The sequence below is a fragment of the Accipiter gentilis genome, chromosome 23 (genome assembly GCF_929443795.1).
Source record: "Accipiter gentilis chromosome 23, bAccGen1.1, whole genome shotgun sequence".
In the NCBI taxonomy this organism is placed as follows: domain Eukaryota; kingdom Metazoa; phylum Chordata; class Aves; order Accipitriformes; family Accipitridae; genus Astur; species Astur gentilis.
The window spans coordinates 424,447-451,842 of record NC_064902.1 but is presented as its reverse complement, the minus strand read 5'-3'; the positions used below and the strand labels follow the sequence as shown (position 1 = coordinate 451,842).

At 42.2% G+C, this 27,396-nt stretch overlaps 1 protein-coding gene across 7 annotated transcripts in view; it reads right to left on the bottom strand.

Moving 5' to 3' along the window:
- Positions 1-27,396, bottom strand: part of FGD3 (FYVE, RhoGEF and PH domain containing 3) — a 114,051-nt gene that overhangs the window by 46,628 nt on the left and 40,027 nt on the right. For 5 of the 7 annotated variants that reach the window (XM_049826279.1, XM_049826281.1, XM_049826285.1 and 2 more), the window contains exon 2: positions 6,858-7,028. In XM_049826279.1, coding sequence (XP_049682236.1) covers positions 6,858-7,028 — 171 coding nt within the window. Of the gene's footprint in view, positions 1-5,256; positions 5,639-6,857; positions 7,029-12,794; positions 12,885-27,396 lie in introns of those variants that run through there. The other 2 variants (XM_049826282.1, XM_049826287.1) reach the window with 2 other exon arrangements.

The window sequence follows — 27,396 nt, the reverse complement described above, 5'->3', positions numbered from 1 at the left end:
GATTACTCCCAAAGTGCACGGTACTTGGAACGGTGCTGCCAAGTATCCCCCCTCCCGTCTAGACTATCCAGAGAGTTAACATACTAAATAAAGAAACTCTGAAGACATGTTTTATTAAACAACATTTTTAATAACAATTTATTTCAAGCATTTCCAATTTTTAAATGGTCCATATGGCACATCAGCATAATGTGATTAACATTGTCAGGAGCTTTAATTAGCAAATGTTCTGAATGTAATTTCAGGGTTACTTTCTTTAGGAGGCTAAATGGAGGCATATGCACCCAAAAAGCCAATTCTTGTTGTCTCTACCATGCAGAAGGCTCTGCATCTGTTCTCAGCTCCAAATCAGCCCAGATGTCCTCCCTGCTACAGTGGATGGGGAGCTGGTGTGGATGGTCATTGTCTGAGGTCAGTGATGAAGGACTGTCAAAGAGTTTTTGAGCTCTGAGTATAGGTCAGATTTTAAACTATCTACATTACTGAGTTTATTTCAGCACCAAAGAATAAAATCAAATCTTCTAAGGATTTGAGCTTTAATGAGACACTTCCTATAAAAGGACTGATTTACCCAGTCTCCAAAAACATCTGGAATTCCTGTCTTAAAATAAAGGTGTCATAGCTCAATTTTGAAAACACTACCACAAAACCCATCTCACGCAGGAGTAACAGGTAAGCAAGAAAAGAAAATAATCTTGCATACAAATGGGATGGTGGAGCTCTATGTTTTGTTCACCAGGTTTTCACTTGCACACCATGTGATCAGTGAGTGCCCAGTCACATTTCTCCTTGTAATAACAAAACAAAACAACCTAAAAAAAAGTATCCAAGCAGCCATCTGACTTGTCTAGACAGAAAAGGCAAGCTCTACGCTCTTTACAGAAGGTGCATAATGCAGCAGGGCAGACAGGCCAGAACCTACCCCACATCCCCCATCAGGCCCTTCATAGTTTCAAGCTGGTCCACAACACTCAAAAGCTGAAGTTCATTGCCAAAGCATTTACACTAATAGCAATGGGTGTCACTGCTGTCCATGTAAACATCTTACGTCTTTCCTGTTGGTGGACTCCACCTGAATCACCTGAGACAACACACTCTGCACTGGACAAAAAGGAAGGAGGAAAACACTTCTGTTAGTTCTGAATTTTTATTTACTGAAATAATATTGAGAAATGGAGATGTCAGCACGGAGGGAAAGCCACTGACCTTTTCAAGCACTACTTACGAAGCGAAATTTAAACCACACAAGATGCCTACTCCTGAGTTGACACAAAAAGCCTACATTCAGAATTTACAAGGAAGGGGCGTTACATATCACAACAAAGACTTTTAAACTCAAAACCATTTCAGACTTCTACAAAAGAGTGAAAGAAAGATCCGCACACTAAAACCAAACAACACTAGATGAGCTCATCTGTACGTGCACCATTGTCGTCAGTACTAAATGAACACAGCCAGCCCCAGAAAACAAGCAGGTACTGCTTTTAGGTAGGGATGCAGGAGTCATAGTGGGAGCCCAGGCAAAACTCCTGCCCATGCTCTGAAGCCACCTTTCACGAGTCCCAGCCCATGCAGGAACCAGTGCTGCTACTTTCTCGCTCTGGGTCCCAGCCACAAAGCAGCACGACCGTGGATGCAGCAGCTTCCAGTGCCTGTCCTGCACACAGACAGATAAACTGGTGGAGAAAAGAAAGCAAGCCAGCTGCATGGAAGAGATATTAGTATTAATGAGCACGTTTCAGGTGGTGCCTGAAGGCTGAAGCCACGTGCTGGAATGGTATTTCCCCAGTCCTCCTCCTCCTGAAGGTTTTACATAGAGGCCCACGGCTATTTGCAGGAGGCAGAAACCAAGACACAAAATGCTTGTTGCAGAAGGAACAAGTGAAATAATGAGAAGCAGCAGGACAGAATTAGAAAAGGGAAAGGTAAGGTTAAATATGTGGGAGAAGGTGCAGCCTGGGCTTGGCCCTCGGTCTGTCAAATAGCGGGGAGTAAGGACCATTCCCTCACTGCAAAATGTGCACCTCAACTTCTGCATTACTTCAGTCCCCCCAGCCCGTGAATTTCTCTCACAACTGCCTCCTCTACAGTAACGCAAACAGTCAACATGCTTGACGTTGTAGCAACTTGATGGAGGCATACCCATCAATCAACCCAGCAGCGGTGGGTCTGTCATGACTCGCTGGGAAAGCTGGGAAGACCTAATAAAGAGAAATTCAAGTGGCATGTGTTGCACTTGCAAATTTACTTACTTCAGGTAAGGCCCCTTGACAAGAAGAGACCTAAAATAATATACATGATGAAGCAGATTATAAAGGGTTAACCCCTGGGGAGCGAATACACTCAAAAACAGAATAAATGACACAACAGCACAGCCTTGGTTAGGGGTAGAGCACAGCTCCTAGAGGCTCAGGTGGTGATGCCAGCATATTCCACCCAACAAATCAACAAGAAACAGACCTTAATGAGGCATCCAGCTCTAGGGAGAAAGCCCCGGGAAGAAAGGTTCTTGCATAAAAATACCAACAAAAAAATGAGGTAAGATTTATGACTGCTGCAAGGAAATGCACAACATTGTCACAACTACTTTTTTTGGACATGGCCACCAAGAGGAAGCAAGGATGGCTTACAGGAAAAATGTCAACTGGAGTACAGTCAATTTAATAAAAACAATTTTTTTTTATTATTTATTTTGATGATTTCATTTTCCTGGAGAGACATGAAGTGTTCTCCTTTCTTTACTGGGTATACAACCCACACAGTAACAGGGGACCAGTGAACTATCAAGAGAGAAAAGCCATTTCAAATTTACAAAGTCAATAAAAGTGAAGAGAAAAAAACCCCTGTACCATCTTCCCTTCCTTGCAAGGTATCATTATGTATTGTTCTCTACTGTCATATGTAAGCTAATTGCAGATACTTTTTAAAAGTAGTTTTATTATAAAGAAGTGAAATGAAATAACAAAACTGTTATTTAAAAATTATGATAAAGAAATGTCTTTCAGGAAGATGACTGGCACATTCATGACCAACACCTGTAACATGGATTTATAGCTTTGGATAACCTGGTTTATTGGGTTTGTGGTGGGAAGGTTTTGGTAGCGATGGTGGGGGGGGCTACAGGGGTGTCTTCTGTGAGAAGTTGCTAGAAGCTTCTCCTATGTCTGTTAGAGCCAGTGCCAGCTGGCTCCAAGACGGACCCACCACTGGCCACGGCCAACCCAATTAGCAACAGTGGTAGCGCCTCTGCGATAGCATATTTAAGAAGTGGGGAAAAAAACTGGTGCACAACAGCAGCCAGGAGAGAGGAGTGAGAACGTGCGAGAAACGACCCTGCAGACCCCAAGTTCAGTGAAAGAGGAAGGGGAGGAGATGCTCCTGGTGCCGGAGCAGAGATTCCCCTGCAGCCCATGGGAAAGACCACGGTGAGGCAGGCTGTCCACCTGCAGCCCAGGCAGGTCCACGGGGGAGCAGATCTCCACCTGCAGCCCATGGAGGACCCCACGCCAGAGCAGGTGGATGCCCGAAGGAGGGTCTGACCCTGTGGGAACCCCGTGCTGGAGCAGGCTCCTGGCAGGACCTGTGGCCCCATGGAGAGAGGAGACCACGCTGGAGCAGGTTTTCTGGCAGGACTTGTGACCCTGCGGGGGACCCACGCTGGAGCAGTCTGTTCCTGAAGGACTGCAGCCTGTGGAAGGGACCCACGCTGGAGTAGGAGAAGAGTGAGGAGGAGTCTCCCTAAGGAGGAAGGAGCAGCAGAGACAACGTGTGACGATCTGACTGCAACCTCCACTCCCCATCCCCCTGCACTGCGCAGGTGGAGGAGGTAGAGAAATTGGGAGTGAAGGTAAGCCTGGGAAGAAGGGAGGGGTGGAGGGGAAGGTGTTTTAAGATTTGGTTTTATTTCTCATTACCCTACTCTGATTTGATTGGTAATAAATTAAACTGACTTCCCCAGGTTCAGTCTGTTTTGCCCATGGTGGTAATTGGTGAGTGATCTCCCTGTCCTTATCTCAGCCCATGAGCCTTTTGTCATATTTTTTCTCTCCCCTGTCCAGCTAAGGAGGGGAGCGATAGAGTGGCTTTGGTGGGCACTTGGCATCCAGCCAGGGTCAACCCACCACACCTGGCTCAGTCTGAAGGAACATTAGGTGATCTGATTTTTGAGTATTGGGTACCATGCAACAGTCTCCCATGGGATTTTTCACTGGGACTCTTGTTTCTTCTTGGACTATTTTACAGTGACATCAAGAAGACCAACCAAGTTCTGTCAAAAAAAGTATTAGCAAGAGTAACTAGTCAAGAAAGCGTGTTACCTCTGGGTGTCTATTTCACCTCATTAACAAATTTCCACCCTTTTCAGAGCATTAACCAGCCAGTAAGATATACTGACTTCCTTGGTTCTAAGTTTATGGCTGTAATGGGAGAGAGTGCTTGGATGTGTGTGAGCAGCAGAAAGAAGTAGTACCTATCTCAATAATGGAAACAGATTATACTAATCTCCTTGGGTAACTTTTAAGCATGATTTGAAGCAAGCTAGAGTAGGCTGCCTCCATTTTTTTCTGAAACACTAACATATTAAAAACAGGCTATGTCCTCAGTGATTGGAAATCAGTGTAATCAGTACAACAGCAAAGGATCTACACCAGCTGAATTCATTCCACTTACTGAACAGACACTTCTGCTATTCCTTTTTATTGTTAGTATTAACCACATTCATGGAACACCCACTGTGTGTTCCATGAAACCTGCACAACCAAGACCTGAAGCTGAAAGCCCCATAAATACACAGACTTCGTGAGATGTTTCAAGCATGAACTAGTATACTAATTTAATATTTAAGGTCTATTTCCAGAATCAGAAAATACAATACTTTCTTTGTAGTTGTTTAAGGCTAAATGCGTATCAGAAAATTGCTTTCATATAGCGTTGTGGTTTCAGCCCAGCCGGTAACAAGGCACCACACAGCGGCTTGCTCACTCCCCCCGGCCCCGGTGGGATGAGCAGAAGATGTAAAGGCAGGCTCGTGGGTCGACACAAGGACAGGGAGGGATCACTCACCACTTACAGTCATGGGCAAAAGACAGGCTCAACTTGGGAAGAAACAAAATCAATTTCATTTGCTACCAATCAAATCGAAACAGGGATATTAGGAAGCAAAACCCAACGTGAGAACACCCGCCTTCCCGCCTCAGCCCCACTCCCGGTTCTCTCCCCCTGGGGAACAGGGGACGGGGGCTGGGGTCGGTTCCTCACCCCTTGTCTCTGCCGCTCCTTCCTCCTCAGGGGGAGGAGGACTCCGCATTCCTCCCCTGCTCCACCGGGGGGTCCCTCCTGCGGGAGACAGTCCTCCACGAACTTCTCCAGGGTGAGTCTTTTCTGCGGGCTGCAGTTCCTCACAAACTTCCCTGCCGTGGGTCCTTTCCAAGGGCTGATCTTCAGTCACAAACTGCTCCAGCACGGGCTTTCCCATGGAGTCACGGCCATCTTGGGCGGCCTCCGCTCCCCTCCATGGGCTGGGGGGGCATCCCCTCCTCCAGCACACCTCCTCCGCCTCCTTCTTCACTGACCTTGGTATCCGCAGAGGGGTTCCTCTCACATCCCAATCCCCCTCCTCCTCCTGGTTCCCCTTCTGACATCTGTTCTCCCAGAGGCACCACCACTGTCATGGATGGGCTCGGCCTTGGCCAGAGGTGAGTCCGGCTTGGAGCCGGAGGAGCTTTGAGCAGCTTCTCACAGGAGACACCCCTGCGGACCCTCCCCTGCTACCAAAACCCTGCCACACAAACGCAAAACACTTTTGTATAGTCACCTGAGTTGGGAGGAGGTGGTGGTGCAGGGGCTTAGTTTGTATAACACACCCTAATGGTGACCAAAATATCTTTTCTCTCTTTCTCAGATGACAATGACTGTCCATCACATGGACATGCTTCTTAAAAAAATTCTGGTTTATGAACTTAGTATCTTCTTTGTGCTCACCTTCCCTTGTTCCAAATGCCTCTCAAACTACATGCTTTCTGCATCTGCAATTACCTTAAGGCAAGCATACATTATATACAATATTTTAACCAATTCTACAAAGCAGGGGGTGGTGGCAGTGGAGGCGCTTGACAACTTGACATTACAAAGAGAGAACACATATCATTTCACTGATGGCAAAACATGAAAACACTTTATCCTCTTTCAAGAAATTTACTGCAGTCTTTTTTAGCACCCCGAAGTTTTAGGGAAGAAAAGCCTGGGGAGACCAGAAGACCTGCCTGGAGACCAGCTGGAACATGCTTCTGCATGGCTTCTCTTCTACCATACTTTGGGATTGCCACCTATTTGACTATGACTCTGGCAGGTCTGTGGAATTACCACAGCCTGCGTGCTATGCTTGCACCATGACTGGTTTAGCTCCTATTTCTGATTTTTAAAATATATTCATTCCATTCAGGCATTTCCTGTTGTTATGCGGAGTTCTTACAATAAATGGAACACAGACCAGGTTTAAACAATAAGCTATTCTTACCTAAATACTTTTTTCAAAATAATTAATAAAGAATGAAAACAATATTGCTAAATTAAACTTACACTTTACAGCTGCATGAGGTATAACAACAGTACAGGAAATATAAATTGACAAGTTAAGCAGTCTGTTATTCCTGAATCAATTCCTTCTTGAAGGCTACCCTAAGAGGTTATCTAACATTGGAAAAAATGAAGATAATAAAACCCTACCAGCTGTACTTAAACCTTAGAACATAAAAATAACTATTTTGCTGTGACATAAAATTAAAACAATTCATTGAAAAATATTACACTTCATGTGTGGTAGAAGCTTGTACAATTGCTAGAAAGACAAAGCTACTTGCCTTGGGGTTTCTGCAGAGGATGCATTTTGGCCAGTGGAGTTTTGGTTTTGGGCTTCCTTCCAGCTTGATGGATACATTGCGCCGGGCTGATGTGCTGCAGTTCCCCACATGCTTCCAACGCTGGATTTGAGTCAATGTGACATTTGATTTGAAAAGGAGAACAAGGGAAACCTGAGGGAGGGGAAAAAAGTCAGTATTTATTTCATTCTATTAATCCTGAAGAAAATTTTTCTACTTCTAGAAGCATATCACTCATCCAAGCTCCTGAGGAAAGGGAGAGGGGTAGAAGAGGGGTGAGCCATTCACTCACAAGTTATTACAACCAATATATCCAGCCTTAATAATCACATCAGACTAGCTGACTGATAAGACAGATGGAATTTTGGTAATCCTATCTTTAATTGATTAATTACTTCTTTACTAGGGACACTGAAAAGAGTAAATATAAAACATAAAAACCATTTCAAAAGGATTTCTCCAAACAGAAATACAAGCGCCTAAGGATACAACATCATGTTACTTGGTACAATACACCTAAGTTACGGTGGATTAGAAATGTCCCCTGCGTGGGAGGAACAGTACAAGCACCATTCCTTCAGGAGATTTGATCATTCAAGCTGCATTTTACTGCTATTTATTATTCCTTCTTACATAAAATATTAACATTCCTTCAAAAGGCTCTGGTCTAGAAGATGCCATTAAGATATGATCCAGTGGGAAAACAGAGAAAGAAGTGATTAATATGTTTGTTTGTCTTTTAATGTAACATTCTTGATTCATTTTTGTGGGCACTGTGGAAATAAACCCATATATCCACTTTCACATAGTGGATACTGCATTTTTTGATTTGGGATTTTTTTGGACTTGTAGCAAGCCTACAGCTACATGAAATCCTCACACCAGCTTTACTAGTGTGTCATAAGAAGGCAAATTAAAAAGAGTTTAAAAAGGATTGCGGTTTAACATTGCTGCATATGAACACATGAATATATATACTTCCGGCAATACTGAGAAGCTGAAAATGTATCAAATGTAGAAATTTGAACGTTAATCCATAAAAAAAAAAAAAAAAAAAAAGGCAAAGAAAACATGACAAACATTCTTTCCATATTCCTGTTTTAAAGTAGACTAGCTGAAATTACCAGCATCTTACTGGAGCAAGAGGTGACCTGCATCATGTAGAAAGGATTAATCTAAATGTGAAAAATCAAACTTTGCCTTCCTGTGATGTGTTCAAGAACATGGCACTAGCTTCACAAATGCAACCTACTCTTGGCCAGATTTATATTAAGATCAAAAAACTGAAACAACAAGCACCTCTATCCACATCAACTAAATTATCCTGGGTTTATACTAATGGTATTAAATCAGGATGTGACCTTTTGAATAAAGACTTTGAAATCTGAGCTGTACAGACTGCTTGGGAAGATTAGCTGAGAGCTGGCCTCAAAATGCAGAAACTTTCACAGTGACACGTATTTATTTTTTTAAAAATAAGCATAAAATATTAAAGTCAATTTTGCTGACAAAAAAAAGATTCAGATGGCACAAATCTATTTAGTGATCTCTGCCACCCAAATATACAATTCCCTGGTATGGCTGCCGGTTGCTCCTGTTGAAGCTTCATTAGCATTTCTACCATAAAATCTGCTTTTCAGCAGATTTGAGACCAGCTATTAAAACATCCTTCCAGCTGAAACCAGGAATTTATAAGTACTAGGTTTTATTCAAATATAATTTCACTTATCAGGAAAATGCAGTGAAAGTAGAGTAGATTATTAGAGCAGATTAATAGATTATTGCAGACACATCATCACAGAAAGAGCTTACGCAGATGCCTCAGCTGTGGGTACTGAGAGCTCCCTGTGACAGCAACAGCAGTGCTGCAACAGGCCAGCTTTTTAGGGAAAGGACTGGGACTTCTTCCTTATTAACAGTAGCTCAGCACAGCAAGAAATTGAAATACTGCACAAGCAAAGAGCTCTAATTCAAGAAAATAAAAAGGGCAGCATACAGAAGACAGTGTTTCACCAGGTATTCACCAGTGCCCACAACTGGAAGACAATCCAGCAGTGCTGTACTTTCCTAAAAATTACTTCAATGATCCAATTCTTAGCGGAAAAATCTCTGTACCTACAACAGCTTTCCAAACCCACCTTTAACCACGCTGTCGTTTGATCATACAAGCATGGCACCAGCCTCATCTCTGGCAAGCGCTGAAGCTCCCAGGAGATGCTGGATGTGACCACAGTCCCCCACAGCAGCTGAAGGAGGAGAGCCACAGCTCCTCCTGTCCTCAGGTACTGCATCCCTGGGGTATCCTCCGCTGGGCAGCTTAAGCTGAGCCCAGCTATCCCTCTGCTGATTCGGGATAAGGTACCAGTTGCTCTAAGCACTCCCTATTCCTCTTCAATCACTGCCACAAAAAACGGACTGTCTTGTTGGTACCATTTTGTAAAGTTTCAAAAGGAAATAAAATCCAAATCCTTTTTCTTTCCTACTGAGACTCATTGTTGTGAAAGCAGGTCTGACCACCTTTCTTTCTTTACTGATAAAAATAAGAGCTAGTGGTTACTTGCTTGCTTTCAAGTGCATGGCACCACCAGATACCTCTTTTATGTCTAGGCTAAAAGGTCTTAAGACCTGCTTGTGTTACTGAAAATTAAAGTGCTTTGACCCTTATTTTATAAATCCACATAGAAGTTTTTCTCTTCTACTGGAAAATCCTGTCAATCAAAGGCACAAGATCCTCCACTGGTAAATACTCAATAAATGTGTCCATCTTGCCCGAAACAAGCTCTGAACTCAGTTCCAAATGTTCCAGGACTTGTGCTCAGATGCATTTGCAGAGTAAATACTTAGCAAAGCCTTATGCTACTTCCCATTAAATAAGATCTGATATTAAAAAATAAAAATAAAAATATCTACTGTCCTCTGAAAATAAAGTATTTTATATCATCTTGTATGTTGCATATATAGGTTATTGCTGTACTGCCTGCACTTAACCCACGCGTTTATTGATGGTACATCCAAAGAGCAAGTGGGCACAAAGCAGAAAATAAAATTGATAAGTAATTGGAAAGAAGAGGAACTTGGAAAGCCACAAGTGCCTTAAACACCAAATGTAGTGCTGGCCCTAAATCAACAAAAATATGCATGGGTGAAACCACAGAAGTGGCTTTCATTCTTTTTTATTTAATTTAAGCCAAGATGGTTCTCTCTATTCATCTCTGATGTGGCCCCTAAGGGCTGCTTTTTGCACACAAGACAAAAATCCACTTTCCTGACATATTTTTTCAAGTGCTATAAAATGATCTGTGAAAACACGATTTACTGGATTATTTCACATGGAATTCTCTGAAAGTAAAACCCACTGTCTGCTGAGTGCACTCCAGGCTGCTCCTGGGAATGGCAAACAAGAGGGACAATAGAAGGTCCAGGCGTAGCCCAGGTAGCCACCCCCAAGAGGTCTGTGGTTCTGCCAGACGCTTCCAGAGACGGGAGCGGGTGACGAGCCCCCCATTGCCTGCCCTCCCACACCCACCAAACCTGCAGGACCCAACGCAGAAACCACCTCCTCTTTGCTCTCCAGTCCAGCACTGGACTGTGCAACCCCCCCCAGACTAGATTCGCTGTAACTGCCACGGAAGCACTTGGGAAGTGTACCGGTATGTGTGAATTGACAAAAAAATGGTTATTTGTGTCCAAAGTTTATAAAAGGCTACTAGTAATAAACTGTTATTCCAGAGAGCCTGGCTGACACTGACTTCACATCTGATCCCTGGTTACTGTGACAGCTCCGCGTGGGAAGTTACAGCCTGTCTGGACGTGGAGCGTGCCAGCGCCTCCCAAGCAGGCACAACAGACAGAGCTCTAAAAATCTGAGCGTGCACTTCCCAACATAGAAACCTCTGCTATAAAACTCAGCTTTGCTATGCACAGTCCTTGTGTCTCTAACGTATTTAAGCTCAAGCACTTCATGGCTTGTTTGCAACACCTACTTCAGAAGTTTACTTTCACCGAGAATTAATACCATTGCGGGATTTCTCCATCCATCCAGAATGACAGCCATGACTTTGAATGCCTGCTCAAGGGAGACTTGCTCAGGGGCAGTTCTCAAGCCCTTTGCCATGCCCAATCGTGGGACGCCCAGGAGAGGGGAGGCTCTCCCCAGGGCTCCTGGCTGCCCCGCAGCAGCAGGACCCCGGCCATGGAGCCCCCCCACTGCTCCTCCTCCGGGCAACCTTTCCTGCCATCTCCAGAGAAGAGAAAATAGACTTAGTGACCAGTGGAAGGGCTTTCCTACTCCTGCCAACACTGCTATCACCCACTGCTGTTGCCTACAAGTTAAACAAGCTCAGGGAGCTTCCAGTTTCCTAATTCTTTGCTGATTTAGGCTCTCTGCAACATCAGTGAAGTCAACAGCCCCAAAAGGCAACTCAGTGTAATGTGACCCACAAGGTCCAACACTAAGCATGGGTATAATCCTCTAATCTTTCTTCAATCATCTAAAAGTGAAATTATTCCAGACGGAAACTGGCTGTTGCATCCAGAAATGCATGCAGTAGTGGTGTCTCCATTTCTAATGCTGGTTTGAAATATGCATCATGTGCATCAAATGGATAAGCAACCATCGCCAGTCTGATTAAAAACCTGTCTGCAGGAAAATACACAAAGATAGATGAAATAGAATCTATACAATGGTAAAAGACATTTTTGCAGCTAACAGGAGTCTGGACAGCTAAGCACGTGCCCAGAACTGACCAGATTTAAAAATAACACCAACACCACCTTCAGCTGTTAACATGTAAAGCTTATTTTGAAAACTTTTCCATGCCTAATCATCTTAATAAACATCTTAACAGGAACTTAGCTCTTCCCAAAGTCTGGCTACAAACCGAGCATGCGCCATGTACCTCTAACCTCTGCTAACAGGTTTCATGATGCCCAGTTCAAGCATCCCTGTATTTTCAACTGAAACATCCACTTGGGCATTCCCTAATGCTGTCACTGATTGTAAAGTTCTCTCTCTTCATCCCTTCCTCCTTAGTAAAAGCCTTTCAAGGAGAAGAAGCTGCTCTTAAGGCAGAAACCTACTGCTAGAAAGCAAAGGGTTTCAAGGTCAGAGTTAATACATGTATCTGAATCAAAAAAACCCCGCTGCTAGGAGGAACTCTTGACACAAATTAAAAGGCACTGATTATGTCTTCCTTGTGTCAGCAGGAAACTGGCGAGTGGTCTAATACCCTGTCCTTCATGCTCAGGCTGTGTTACAGACACAGCTGGGTAAGGACGTCTTTAAAGAAGCTATAGCACTCACTACCCTGTAGGAAAACCCAGTGTCGATACCTGTCACGCACTGCAATGAAATTTATCTCATGGTGTCAGCTCTAGTAATGGCACAACATCATCCTGCTTGTTACAGTTAGTTACAAAGCACCCAACACCATCCCTTAGAGTGGTCCCCGACTGGCAGTTCCAGAGCCTGTGTTTCTCCTCATCTCTCCAGTTTCACACGTTGCCCTGCACTAGACTAGCTCCCGACCCTCTCCTGCTGAGCAGGAGGGAGCAAAGCCTTCTTTTCCCTCTTACACTGCTTCATTAGCTCCAGCATTTTCCTTTAACCCACTTAAAAACTCACCTCTTCCTCCTGCCCATGGCCCATAAGACCCCCTAGCAGGGGTGTAAAGCAGCGTGCGTTGGGGCTGGACACATGCCCTTCTATCAAACCCAGTTCAATGACACTGGCAACAGTTATTTCACATGACATCGATTTTCCTGGCATTCCAAAATGTCAGCTTCAGTAAAAAAGTGACAGCAAAGTTATCACCATAACCTTTCAGAAACAGATACAATCAAGAAAACATTATGTTCGAAAGCAAGAGAGAATCTGGCATGGATTGCAACTCTAAATCAAAAGAGATGTGTATCACTTACTTGTGTTCGAGCAGAGATTCCCACATTTTTTCTTATTTGATTAAGCTATCAGACAACCAAAAATAAGGGAGACCAGCTCCTGCTGCAGCTCTCATTTCATGGCTTAAAATGCCATGCTCACAGGAACTGACCTCCCCCATCCCACTTCCTACCACCAGTGTGGTTAGGTGACTCAAAGAATACAAACATGGCAAACACGAGCGGAGGAGCTTTACTGAGCAGAAGTTACAGGAGATTGCTGCAAGTCTGCAGAAAAAAGCTCTTTGGTTTTAAGTTTCATACGCATTTGAAATGCAATACACAGGATGCAGATGATTTAGATGCCTGAACCTTTCTGAAGTAGAAGAGAAAGCTAGTTATCTTTAAAAAAGCTTTCTGCTTAGATACAGTTCAATATTAATGCAAGACTGGTCAGTAACAGCAGTGACATGCCATGGAAACCAAAAAAATCCCAGATCTCAGCACTCAATCTCTCAGACTGCTTCACAGCTCCTCTGGGAAATGAAGGGTCCCAGTGCAACCACACGTACTCTTCTTCCCCACAGGATTGGATCAGGGTGTCTAAAGAGCTTTCTGAAGGTAAAGGCACCGAATCTGCTATGAAATAACCCGCAGAAGTGACAACAATTCAGCAGGCATGGAATGCAGCTGGTTAAAAGATTTCCATCAGAAGTCCTGATTATTTTCAATGCTCCTTCTCCCCCTCCTCCTGTTCTCCCAGCAGAATCCTCCCATGGCAAATGATAAAGGAAGAAACAAAATGTAAAATTTTTGAATAAAATGCTTCATTTCAGAGCAAGCACTGTCCCCGGGGACCTGCAGAAGGGCTGCTGGTTTATGTCCTTATGGCAAAAACACAAAGTCTGCAAATCATGCCAAACCGTTTAGTCTGAGGAGGGCTGTGAGAAATTTGGTAAATTCAGTTTAACGCACTTACAGCAACACAGAAATACATCCAGAGTAAAAGATGATTTTTCACAGAAAGAACCAAATAGCTTTTTAGCTATTTTTAGACAATTTGTGCATATAAAGCACAAGAAGGATCGGTAGCTTCCCCAGACCTGTAGTGCTAGGATTCGGGATTTGGGGATGTGCTGTACTTTTATTCTGTTCTGACTACCTTTAAATGCCTTAGGTGACAATGCTTCCTTTAACAGACATTTCTATAGTGTCCTGAGGGTCACTATTGATCATCATTACCCTAGTATCTTTCATAAACTTGCATCAAGGTTTCCCACCTTTAACCTCATCAGATTCTTTAAAAGCAAGTTCCTGCATGCTAATCCAAATAATTTAAGACTATGCTTTACTGGCACTGGTACACACCTTACGCCTCTCATCATCTGAATCACAACAGACATATTCTTGAGAAATCAGTTTTCAGCTCTAACTTTTTCTGTTCTTCTTGAAACCAGTCCTAAAGGCCGGTCCCTCTACTGAGTATTGCTCCTAGTCGTGAGCTCCCAAGTACAGCCATACCGCACGCTCATGCTGGAGAGCTGCAAACAGAGGTAGCTACACAGCTTTCACTGAAATTAAGGATATTTGTCTAACCACTGACTATTTCACTGCTATCTTTAGAGGGGGCTGAGGTTTCACTGTTGATCTGTAACTCTTTCTAGTGCTGTTCTGTTTTAACATGCTTATTTCAGTGCAGTCTCCATATCTCTCATTACAGTCCTGTTTTTATTGCCCCATCCTATCCAGAACAGCATCTAATCCAGGTGACTGTGCAATGCCACTCAACCCTCCTCTGCCTCTGGGACATTGCACACTGGATCACACAGCCTGGGATTACTCCGTAACTGCTTTAAAGAAATCATTAGAGAATTTTAATGATTCTTTTAATCTGATTGAATTTCATTTGACGAGTTAGCTTTTCAACAGACCTACATCAGCCCCTTCCTCACAATACTAAAGCACGCTTCTTGTCCCACTCAGTGCTGCCTGGACAGGGTACTAAGGCACAGTCCTCATTTTCTATCCTGCGTGTAAATTAAAAAACCTCACACTCCAGACCCACATCTGTCCAGTAAGAAACACTGCTGCTAGTGTTAGTTCAAGGCAGCAGGCAGGACTGCAGGCGTCAGCACGGGCTCTCTTACCTCGCAGGATCGCTGAGTGCAGCTTGGTCACTACGGCTTCTCCCTTAGACATGGGTTAGCTGGCAAACTGCTATTAAAAAATCAGCTATAAAAGTGATTCTTAAATGTTTGCTCTACATTTGTATGTATATAATGTATATACATTTATGTAATGTACAACAGTCAGGAGAAAGTCTCTGAGCAACAGAAATGAGGGGCTTCACGTGTAATTCTGTATTACGGCACTACTCAACATAAGTGTGTAAACCAAATTCCTCCTGAGATCTTTATACTTATTACATGACAAGGTAAAGAAAAGGCTGAAACACAAGCACGTCTTAGAAATCCTGCTGCTAGAAAGTCATTACACACAACCTCTCACTGTGGCAAGGAAAAAAAGAAAAAGAGACAAAAAAGCAAGCAGGCACTCACTTCCAGTTTTAGGCTTTTTACATTGTTCCCAATACAACTGGCCACCACACCACCCACAGGCAACACAAAGAAGGACTCTTAAAAGACCGTTCAGATATTCCATATTCCCACCAAACGGGAAGGACAGTATCTGCTGAGGTGTAATACAGGATCAACTCAACTCGCCGCCGACAGAGAAAATGTAAACTAATTTCCAGGACAAAAGGCACAATCTAGCTTAATGCTGTATGGAAGGTCATTTAGCAAAAAAGTGGTATTTATCATTTTATTATTAATTTATAGCAGGCTGCCAAGCCAATTCTCACCAAAAATGAGGCAAAGGGAAAAAAAAAGCAGCTAAAGGGAGTAAGGACCAGCTCCTGACCCTGGCGATTCCAAGGGAGCTGTAGGAGTGGCAGTAGCGACCAGAAAAACCATACTGAGAACAGAATAAAAATATGCTTACTTAAAAGGAAAGTGAGAAAGAAGCCAAAGTAAAGCACCACAGAATACATTCTCCATCAGAACTAACAATAGGCACATTAAAGCCCGGAAACAAAAATATTTTCTTTTCCTGTATGAAACAGGATGCGGTATGGCAGTCAGCAATCGCTTACCTTAGTCTCCTGAGGATATTAGCGACATGAAAAAAAAAGCTGTTGTCTTTTTAAACCAAACTGAGCCCTCTGTTAACATCCGCATGGACGCTGAGGACATGGCTGGCTGTGCCAGCCTCCAGCCTCCCCAACCTCCCTTCGGCCACAAGAGTCAGCCCCAAACATCAGTGTCGAACCAAAACCTCTCCATGGGAAGGCACCTGGCTCTTCCAGGCTAGCACCCTAGGGACACCGTCCAGCCTCACCCCATCTCATTCAGAGGACGAGGGACCGTGAGGAAGCAGCTCCTGACTGTGCACCACCGTTACCCAAGCACTGGATGGATGCAAGTCCCGAGAGTGGAAAACTCCACATGTAATTATCGCTTGGCTAATAAACTTGTAAGTGAATTTAATTTAAACTCGGCTGGAGTTTAGGTGGGGGCTGCTGGATTTTGGGGGGTTTGGGGGCTTTTTTATGTGTGCTGTTTCTTGTGGCTTCATACAAATATTTTAATTTCTAGCTCTGATTTCTGTTCCTGCACCCATAACACTGCTATCTGAGCTATAACAACGAACTACACAATGACCCGACCAATGCCAACCTTACAATGTGTGCTTCTCTGCATTATCCAAACGGCAACTCTTAAGCTGTTTCATGCTATTTTCTGACAAACCTGTACCAAAGTAAATCTTTCCTATTTTGCTTGTATTTTGTACCCCTCCACGGAATATCAGTCTGCCCTTAGCTTTCATCTCCCCAGCTGACTCCAACACAGGTGCCCGCCAGTAACCTTTCCAATGCAACAGCATTTCTATCACATCTCAGAATCTGGATGCGTCTTACCAGATCTGGTCCCAAACTTTGACAATATAATTTCAAGCCTCCAGTGACATTCATGCAAGGGATGCAGGAAACAGATTTTCAATCTAAAAAAACATGTTAATCTCTCACTCTAGTGTCGGAGACTATTCACAGGCAAGTCAATTCTTGAACGTAGCTTAGCTATAGTCTTCTCGAAATTTACACTCAGCCTACTTTTCATATAGGCATATAGAGAGTAGACGTTGGGGGATACTGAACATTGAATCTCCATCACTGGAAAACAGAGTTATGAACTTTTATGATTTAACAAGGTAAAGTGGACGGGCTATGAAAAACTCATTCTCCTGGAGGAAGCATTTAGCTGACTTTTCCCCCCAAATGGCATAATTGAATTAGTCTAGGCTAAAATAATAAGCACAGTAACTTTCTGTGACACCAAGATCAAAGGTACAAGGAAAAAAAACAAACCCGAGACTCTTCCATCTAGTAAGGAAATCAGGTTAAATGATGTATAAAGATTGTGGCATAATGAGTGACAAAGTAAAGGAGAAGTAGCCTGGGGCAGCTGTCAGCCAGCCTGACATTGCAGGTGACAAAAGCCCTGCCAGTAACACTGCTCACAGCGCACATCAGGAGATTCGGCCATCACGCAGGGATGTCAAACGGCATTCCTCTACTACAGAAAGGTAGGTGAGAAGAGAAGAGCAGCCAGACGCATCTCTGTGGTGCATACAAGTCTTGCCTTGTTTTTGTGTTTGGAAGTGCAAAGCAACCTGTTTAACTTCAGCCCTAGATTTCAGACTTAATTCCTTGTTGTGGTTTAATCCCAGCCAGCAACTAAGCACCACGCAGCTGCTCACTCGAAAACAAGTAAAACTCATGGGTTGACGTAAGAACAGTTTAATAATTGAAATAAAAATTAAAATATAATAATAATAATGAAGATAACAAAAAGAGAGTGAAATGTAACCCAAGAAAGACAAGTGATGCACAATGCAATTGCTCACCACTCGCCGACCGATGCCCAGTTAGTTCCCAAGCAGTGATCCCCCCCAGCCAACTCCCCCCAGTTTGTATACTGGGCATGACATCACATGGTCTGGAATATCCCTTTGGCCAGTTTGGGTCAGCTGCCCTGGCTGTGTCCCCTCCCAACTTCTTGTGCCCCTTCCAGCCTTCTTGCTGGCTGGAAGTGAGAAGCTGAAAAATCCTTGATTCGGTATGAACACTACTTAGCAACAACTAAAAGCACCAGTGGGTTATCAACATTCTTCTCATACTACATGCAAAACATAACATTATACCAGCTACTAGGAAGAAAATTAACTCCATCCCAACTGAAACCAGGACATTCCTGCAGCAGGCAAGGTCCAGATATCAAAAATCCAGCTTAAGTTTTTGCAGATGACTAATTTAGAAGAGGGAAGAACTAGATTTTCATTCAAATATTTCACCACAATTATAGCAAACCCCAGAATACATTAATTCATAAAACCTTGTTTTGCTTTGTTTTTCTCTTTTTTGCAAAAAGATTAATTGAAGATGGGCGATAATGCTCCGTTCTCCTTAATTTATTCCTGATTTCTTATTATGAAAAAAGGTAGTGGTATTACACAGTATTGGGCAGACAACATGCCTGAAGAAAAAAATTAAGGTAAGCGCTTGACACAGACTAGAACACTCTATAAGGAAGTCTTATTGACAGATGAGCATTTCTCATCATAATTTTACCATCATACTTCTCGTTCTAGCAAGGCGACAAGAAGGGGCATTTCTCTGCCGCACAGCTGAGTCCTGCATACCACCACTGCGGTGTCCTGCCACAGAGCAGCCGTGTTTCAACTTACCTTTCCCTCTCTCTTCACAGTCCAAACTTGCTTCTCATCCCATCTTTTTCTGGTTATTAACTCAGTTTAGCTCTGCTCTCCAGATTTAGCCTGGATGTTTCTTGCACAACATGAGGATGCTTACCTGGGGACCACCCCTGGTCCCCCAGAAGGGAACACACTGTACAAAACCGTCTTTGATTCCTATACACAGGTGTCCTCAGATACCAGCTGCAAGGCCACTGAGGGTGAAGTGCAGTACGTAGCTGCAACTATAAATGCATTTGCACCACAGATTTCCTAAGTTAAAGCTATTATTTTGACTATTGGACAACCTCAGAGCCCTCACTGATGCCAGATGCCTGCAACGCGGCCTCTCCTCTGAGAAGATGTACACGCTGGACCCCCGATGAAGAGATGCAGGCTGAACCATTATTCATGATTCCTGAAACTTTCCTCTTAGATAAGCACAGAGCTTGCTTTTTTCTTTTTTTTTTTTCTTTTTTTTTTTCTTTTTTCCCTTGACAGGTAACAGGTTTTTCATTATGATGAAAGAGTCCTGATTTATAATTACACTGATTATGCAAATCAAAGAACATATTTCAAGCTAATAACACTCCTGGGACTTCACATCTGTACTGCTTTAACACAGGAATTGTAACACCAGAGCAATCCATTACTGCAAAAACCTAAAGAGATTTTATACCGGTTAGACACAAACAAATTATCCCAGGCAAAGCCATTTCAATTTGTTTTTTTCAGATTACCTGCATCTGGGTGATTTACTGTCTTGGGGATTTTCTCCCAAGAACAAAGAGGAAGATGGCAGGTCTGCAATTCCCAGAATTGTTTATATGGTGGCGGGGGGGGGGGGAAGAAAAAAAAAAAAAAGAGGGAAAAGCATTACATTGCCCACCTTCCAGTGATTTAAAAGACTATTCTACACAAAGGTGAGAAACAGACAGATGCTAGTCCCTAAAAGCAAGATTCCAGCCTTCATTTAAAACTGTGTCAGAAAAAAAGGCTTCATGTGCTTCACTCCTCCTTTTACTAGAAGCTTATTAAATTTGTTTGGTAATGACAAAAGCACCATGCAAGACTCTCACACTGCTCAGTTGACATGCTTCTGAATCTTCTTAATGGCACATACTACAATGAGTAAATTCTCATTTAACCAGTAAGGAGAGTAAAAATTATCCTTCGCTTAAGATTTTATGACAATACCATGCATCTCCAACAGCATCCCCAACAACTGACATTCTTTCCTAATCTTGAATTGTTTTATTAGTTTTAATAAACCAATAATTAGCCTCTGCTCATTTAAAAGTCTATTTATGTACTAAATAAAAGTAGGTAAAACTAAGCTCATTTTTTTTGCTATGGAACTGAGCTTTGCAGGAGAGGACTAGCTTCTGTATTACCCCAATGTCCTGTCACTCCATACTGCAGAAGTTAAGAAAATTCAACTCCATTATTGAAAAGTGTAATGAGTAATTTTTACACTGATGCACTATTTTGGTAGCAGAGCTGCACATTACAAAATACAGAACAATTTCACAATAGCGTATTTCCAGCAGTTCACAATAATCATTAAAGGAGAACATATTTCAGCTCTTGGTGCTGCTTGGTAACTCCCTCCTTGCAGTTTACTGCCTTTGCAGAAAATGACCAAGCTGCAGAGTGTTTGAGGGTGGAAGGGGCTTCTGGTGATTGTCCAGTCCAACCCCTCTGCTCAAAGCAAGGTCACGCAGAGCAGGTTGCTCAGGATCTTGTTTGACTATCTCCAGGGATGGACACATATATAACGAACGTTATGACATATGTAATGATAAAAGAAAACTTTTTTTTTCCTATTTGATACAAAAGTAATGAAAGAACAATGTAAATTGTTCTTTCTCAATAAAGAAGCACCTTATTGAGAAAGGAGTTAAAAGAAAACAGTTTAATTCTGTCTGCTGAGGTTGAACATGGGCAGGAACTGGAGAGGAGCAGACAGGTCCCTGAGGTACGCTCTGCTGCATACTGGAAGATCGAGCACTGCATGGGGCCACAACAATAGTCGCAGCTCAGACAAGCCCTTAAAAGCCTGTACAGCACTGAGACGCTAAAAGCAAAAGCATCCTTAGTTCTATGCCACTTCCTCATGCCTGTACTTCTAACAAAGCAATCCCACGTGGCTACTGCAAAGCCATTGCAGGAGAAGCCTCAGAGTGGTCCAGGCACTGAGAGCGCAGATACCACTTTTTGGAGCCTCTGGGCAGCCTACAGTGATGACCAAAGGTCCATGCTACACTGTGCTGGTTTCTCAGCTAACTAGAAAACACAATCCTTACCACCGTCTATGCAGCCTCAGGCTCTGCACGCTGCTTCCACCAGGGACTCAAGCAGCAGATACAAACCTGCCAGGTTATTCCACAGGTGCTCCCAATGTCAAACTCCACGCTTCCAACTCCGAGGGGATACGCAAGCATATTCTATGCTTTGCAGACGGAGGAACCGAGAGCAAAGTATCGTTTCCCTTGCCCTAACATCTCCTTAGCCTAGATCAATGCTTCTTCACTCTGTGATCCACAGTCTCTAAGGTCTAAAGCGAGAACAAGAAAAAGAACCTGGAAAGGTTAAAGGTGTTCTGCAGAAACAACGCACGGATAAATAAATTAGAAGAGACTGAAAACTACTGAACCAGCTCTAGCATTTTGGATCCCAGAGCGGACACAGGATAATATAAAGCATCCTTTATATTTATTTCAGCTTGGCAAGCTCCAAAGAAAGAAACACCAGCTCAAAGGCCTGTAACACAGACCACAGAAAAAAGCTGCAGTAAAAGGAACTATTATTAGTTTCCCCAACAAAATTCCAGTTAATTTATTGTATCTGTAGCAACCATTTAATCTCTCCTGTTATCTATAATTGCACCTTCATCAAATCCGTGACTACAAGATGTGAAAACAAGGACATTTTGTAAGCACCTAGGTGGTTATTTGGGACAACAGTTACAAATCACAAACAATAAAATCCTTGTGACTGACTGTTAAATCTTCATTCTAAAGAAAAACAACCTATCATACTTCATCTCAAAATTGCATTACAACTCTGCCAGTAATGACTTTAAAGAAATTTTGAAGAAATCTGAAGCTCAAGATGAATATAAACAGGTAACAATTTCAGAATCAGATCATTAACCCAAAATATGTATTTGAATTAATACATATTATGAAATACAATATATGAAAATAGTATACGTTTTCTCTTGCTTAGGTGTGAGCTTTCAATCTTGAAATAAACTAAGAAAGAGTTTGGTCTATCATTACATGAAATGTAACTGGCAACTAGCATTTTCAAATATAAATGTATAGCTAATAAGGATAATAATAAACCATGTTACTTGCACAGGACATATCTGAATATTTGTGTTTAAAATTATATTGCATAAAATAGCATGTACTGTTTGGCAGTCACTGTTTCAATAATTACTGTTTTTCATAAAATTTCTGCATCATTATTCCATATTGTCCTTTTATTGATGGAGAATACTTAATGCATACACTATATGTTTGCTGGCAAAGCTGCATTATTAAGGAGAAAGGACGACTGGAAATAATGGAGGGTTTTAAAAATAAAAGTGACCACAGAAATTTAGAAGCTATTAAGAAAAATACAAAGAATTTGCATTGTAGAAGAAAAACAGTAAAAAAAAAAAAAAAAGATCATTACAAGATTATTTCAGATAATGAATGACTCTTGTAATGAACTAATAATTCTGAGCTCTTACAATCATCAACGGTGAAAGTATAATTTATATCATCACAATTGCATCAGTTTTGTAGAATGGGTTATGGAGAAATGATTTTTGGTTTGGTTTGAGTTTTTTCAGATCTATTATTGCATATTGGCTTCAGCTAGCCTTAACTGCTGCAAATGTCACATCACAAGGAGAAGAATGAGACACCTTTTAGAGGGATACCTTTACACCTGAAGAGAGCACCTGAGTTAGCATCAATCAAGTATCAATCAAGTACACCTCCAGATTCCCTAGTACACTCTTCTGCTTCCTTGACAGCACACTGCTCAGTGTCAGCAAGCACTGCAAGCCCTTCCAAACAAAAAGACAAAGCACATGCATACACAAATTGCAATAAAGTCTGATTATGCCCTTTTGCTTGCTCCAGCCCACCTTGCTCCACTTCGCAAGTGACTGACATTGACTCGCCATGCAGAGTAGCTTACCCACCACTGACTTGTGGCACGAGAGGTCTGCTTTTGCATACGATCAGCACACACACCCCTCCCCCCCAAAAAATACATGATACCAAACAAAGTCAGCGCTCAGAAGGTGCTTTAAAAGTCATGTTACCCTGCTCATAAATAAACTGGGGCTAATTAGGAGATACTCAGAGCTTAGGCATCACCCCCTCCATCCAAATCTGGTATTCATAAGTATATGCAAAGTGCATTAGCCACCTCTCTTGTTAGGCAGTGACAGCTCTCTTCGGAAAAACCCCAAGAGGATACTGCAGCCGCAGGCGATTTCTGGGGTTCAGCCAAGGCACTGCCAGCACACGCAGCCCAGCGCTCCCCACTGCTCCTCCTTCTGCCAGGGCCACCGGGACGCTGTGCCGCTTGGCCATCCCTCCTCGGCGCGCCTGCCTCTGTCCTTGGCCGTCCTGCGGACACGCCGCAGAAACGAACAAGCTCAGGGTGACCAACCCTCATCTCCAGGTTCCCTTAGCTGAAGCTGTGCTCTCAAGATGGAAAAAACTCTGGTCAGATTTTGGATATTATGGACTGTGGCAGAGGAAGGACCATAACTGTCAAGCAAAATAATTGCTTAGAGGTGGTTTTTAATTTAAAAGCTCATTTTCCCTAATGATCAGGAAGAATCCTATATTTCGTTCACTCCAAGGTGCATGATTGCAGACAAAACAAACCTAAAGACAAATGGAAAAAATTCTAGTTAATCTCTCTGATTTCCTGGTTGCAGATCAGAGCGGGTTTCTTCTTTCTAACTGTGGTGCACCTTCTCCGCCTGGCTAGATACGAGAATGCAACTTCTACGGCCTTATTTTCCTAACCAGGTATCTAGGAAAAGCATTCCTTGACTGAACAGATACTTCTTCCTCCCCACAAAGCAGCCAATTTTGGAATCTCAGATGCACAAAAAGGCAATGTGCCTTGCAACAGGTTTATGTTAAAACAAGGGCATAGAGCACAAGATGTACAGCTGAGGAATACTACATTAATCTTCCATTTCCTGAAACAAATAGATGCATCTTATAAAAGAAAAGCGTGACTGGCTTAAGTGTAACAAACATTAAGTGTGTTAATGATTGGTTCTTTTTGCATTGACAAGTTTAATTAGTGGACACCCTATACATATTTTAATCTTAGAATTCTGTACATGGCATTTAAAACCATTAAATAATATTTGAATGTCAGAGCGCATAGCACGCACAAAGTATGTGCAGTTTTCAAAATAAGTGACCCAACCAGAGATGTTCCCCAAATATTTCAGTTCACATTTGACAATGGAATTACAATGGTTAGATTACAGTTAAATCAAATAATTCATTCTGGCCATGAAAACTATATAAAATTTTTCATATCAACTAAAATTCAATTTATCACATATTCTACACTATATTATATGCTGGGGTTCCTCATTCTTCTACACAGTAAGATATATTTAATTTCAAAATACTTTCAGAATTACAAATATAAAAGCTAGAGCCATAACAATACATTAGTTTCTTTGAACACAGAACTTAAATAGTAATTATATTTAACAGCATAGAATTCCAATCCACTCAGTGATCTGTTGGAAATACAGACAATAATATTAAATTAAAATTACTGGGCTTTGGCATTTGAAAAAAAATAATCATTTTTAAACACAAAAAAAATCACCTGAAAGGCAGATTGCAGCATTCATAATGACTGCACATGAAGTGGCAAAGGCTGCCAAATCAAGTAGTTTCAGCGTTCAAAGAGGATGCAAACAAGTCTATTAAGAGCCACCACCATCTGGGCGTCAGGGACGAGGAACAGTGGGGCAGGAGTCTCTGCTCTCCCCAGGGAAATATACCACATTGCAAGACCATCATTACTATTATTATTTATACCACACATCTATATATAGATGTTCAATGACATTTTACAGACATAAAAAACTGGAAAGCCTTGCCCTTGGGAATTAAAATCTGCTAGGACAGAGCAAAGCTGTATGAGCAGAACTTGCATAAGCCTTTTTGAGCAAGCCCAAACACACTACGTACACATTGCAGCCCATCCCTTCAGGACATTTGCACCAGCAAGCAGAGAGGACACAGTCAGGGCACTCATTCCTACCGTATTTGACTCACTGTGCAACACAAAGAGCTTGGGCTGTGCTGGGGAGGGAAGAAGGGATCCACAGAGAAAGCACTCAGCTGTGTGGTCCTCCTTGTCATCAGGAGTAATGGCAGGGAGAATTTGGAGTGAAGAGGTCTACAAATTTATTCTACCTTGAATTGAAGGTCAATCCCCCCTCCCCATGTCTAATTTTTCCTTGTTTGATGAAGGAAAGAGACCACAAAGTTGGGCACTCTCTGGAATAAGCAGATGATGCGTTGGAAACACTCAGACACTACAATGGCAGCCACGAGGTCAAACAGTTAATAATGGCAATTTATAACAGGTTATCACATTGAGGAGAAGGAAAGTCAACTTGTGACTGAGGGGCACGAATAGGTAAGAAGCAGCAGCAATATGAAATACTCTGCTCCCATTTAACCTTCCTTGATGGCCTTTATTTTCCCTTGCAAGATGGCTGTAGAAATTAGTATTTTAATTTGGCTATGGGTGGCACTTTGCACCATTTCACAGAGATGCAGACAGTCACCCCAGTGTGGTACCAGCTATTGAGCAGTAAAGATAATTTTTTCATTCCATTTTCATTAGGTTCAAGTCCATATTCCATCCGACATTGCATCATAACATGGATCAGCTATAAGCACTCCAGAAGTCGGCAAGCAATGGGAAGACATGCCTGTAAACATTTAATACCAAGAAAAACAACTGTCTGCCTTCCCCCTCCGTCGCAGACTCTAGGCGGGAGGGACGCAGCACCAGCATAACTCAGATTAACTCGGCAGCCCCAGCTACTGCCACTTAGCAGTAACTTAACTATTGCCTCCTCAGAAGACCTGCCCTCATCGCCTGTGTGATCACAGAGAACAAGAAACCTCAAACTGACACATTTTATCTCAAATTTGGGGCAGGCTAAGAGCTCCCACATTAACCACTGAGGATCTGAGCTGATAGGTCACTACTTACTATTCTGTCATAATTTGATCACAAACAGTTGCATTCCCGGATACTTAAAAGGTTAAAATTCTTATTTTGATTTAGCACATTTCTTAACTGAGGAGAAATGAAAAAGAACAGAAAAAAACCCCAAACCCCCAAACTTCAATAGGAGCATATCAAAGGCCAGTACTGTTCCCTTAACTACTTCAATTCAATTAACATTTTCAGGCTACCTGAGAACAGATCTAAGGTCTAACAGCACAAAAGGATTCTGTATCTTGCACTGCAGAAGCCACGTTTAATCCTCTTTCCTCCCTAGACTAAGAAGTTAAAATTGGGAGGGAGGGGTGGAAGTAATTCTTGGAGATTTTTCAAATGTTCTGTTTTTCAATAAAAATGAGAATTTCTTTTAAGAACTTAACAGAGGGAAGTCTCATTAAGGAAAAATAAAACTCCCACAAGCAGCACTCATCCACAATCAAAAGAGAATCAACACGTCACTATTTCTAAATCCACTTCACTTTGTAGGTACTTGGATAAGGGAACAGATCAGATTAAGCAAGACAACGTGGGCAGCAAGATGGCTTGAAAGAAAGGTATTCCTAAGTAATTCAGGCCTGATCTTTGGCTAATAAACAATAAAGGGTAATGGTAAAATTGGTTGAAAGATCTTGCATGTGTCACACAAATGTTCAACATGCATTTCTTAGATGAACAAACTTTTGAATTTATGATGTAGAAAATGTCTCAAGTGAGACTTTATTTATTAGCTATGAAGCAGCAAAACATGGCATTTATAAGGTCAAAACCCTATTTTATATGTGCATTCATGTCCTTTCTCACAGTCAGAATAAATCTGTGTGCTGTATTCATTGCTGTTGTTACTGTAGCTTAAATATTGTGTGTGCATATGTATATATACACAGCTGTCCCCCCAATCTGACAATCAACTCCCAAACTTGTTCCAACATGCAGTTTACTTCAGCACAGTTCTGAGCACCCACTTCCCACCTTGCCAACATTTCCTTGTATAGCACAAAACCATGAACACAAATACTGAAATCAGTGACACTTTTGAGGACTGCAAGATTCAGGCCAAGTTTTAATTAGCTTGGTTTTGTTTGTTTATTTTTACAGAAGCACATGATGAATTTTTCTTTTGTCTTTTAATATCAAGGAAGAAATAGGCTAGTATTCATATTCACTGGGTAATTATCCCAAAAAGCTAAGCTCATCTTTCTGCACAGTGCTTTCAAAGGTAGAAAGACAAACTATAGCAGATAGTATCAGTACCATTCACAATGCCATATTTTGCAGAAGCTATTTATTCTTCGCTTTGTCCTCAACAATGCTTTAAACCAATTGCTGATTTGTCTGGATAATTAACATCCAAAATCCAATTCTTCACAGATGAATTGGAGTGAGTTTGAGTACCAGAGAATGCAGCTATTCATCAGCAGACAGTCCACACCGGGTGGACAATGGCTTAAATTTTGCTGCACATTGAAGACGATGTAATTACCAAGCTTGAAAGGAATGTAATCTATACTACCAAAGAAAGTATTAATAGTGGTAT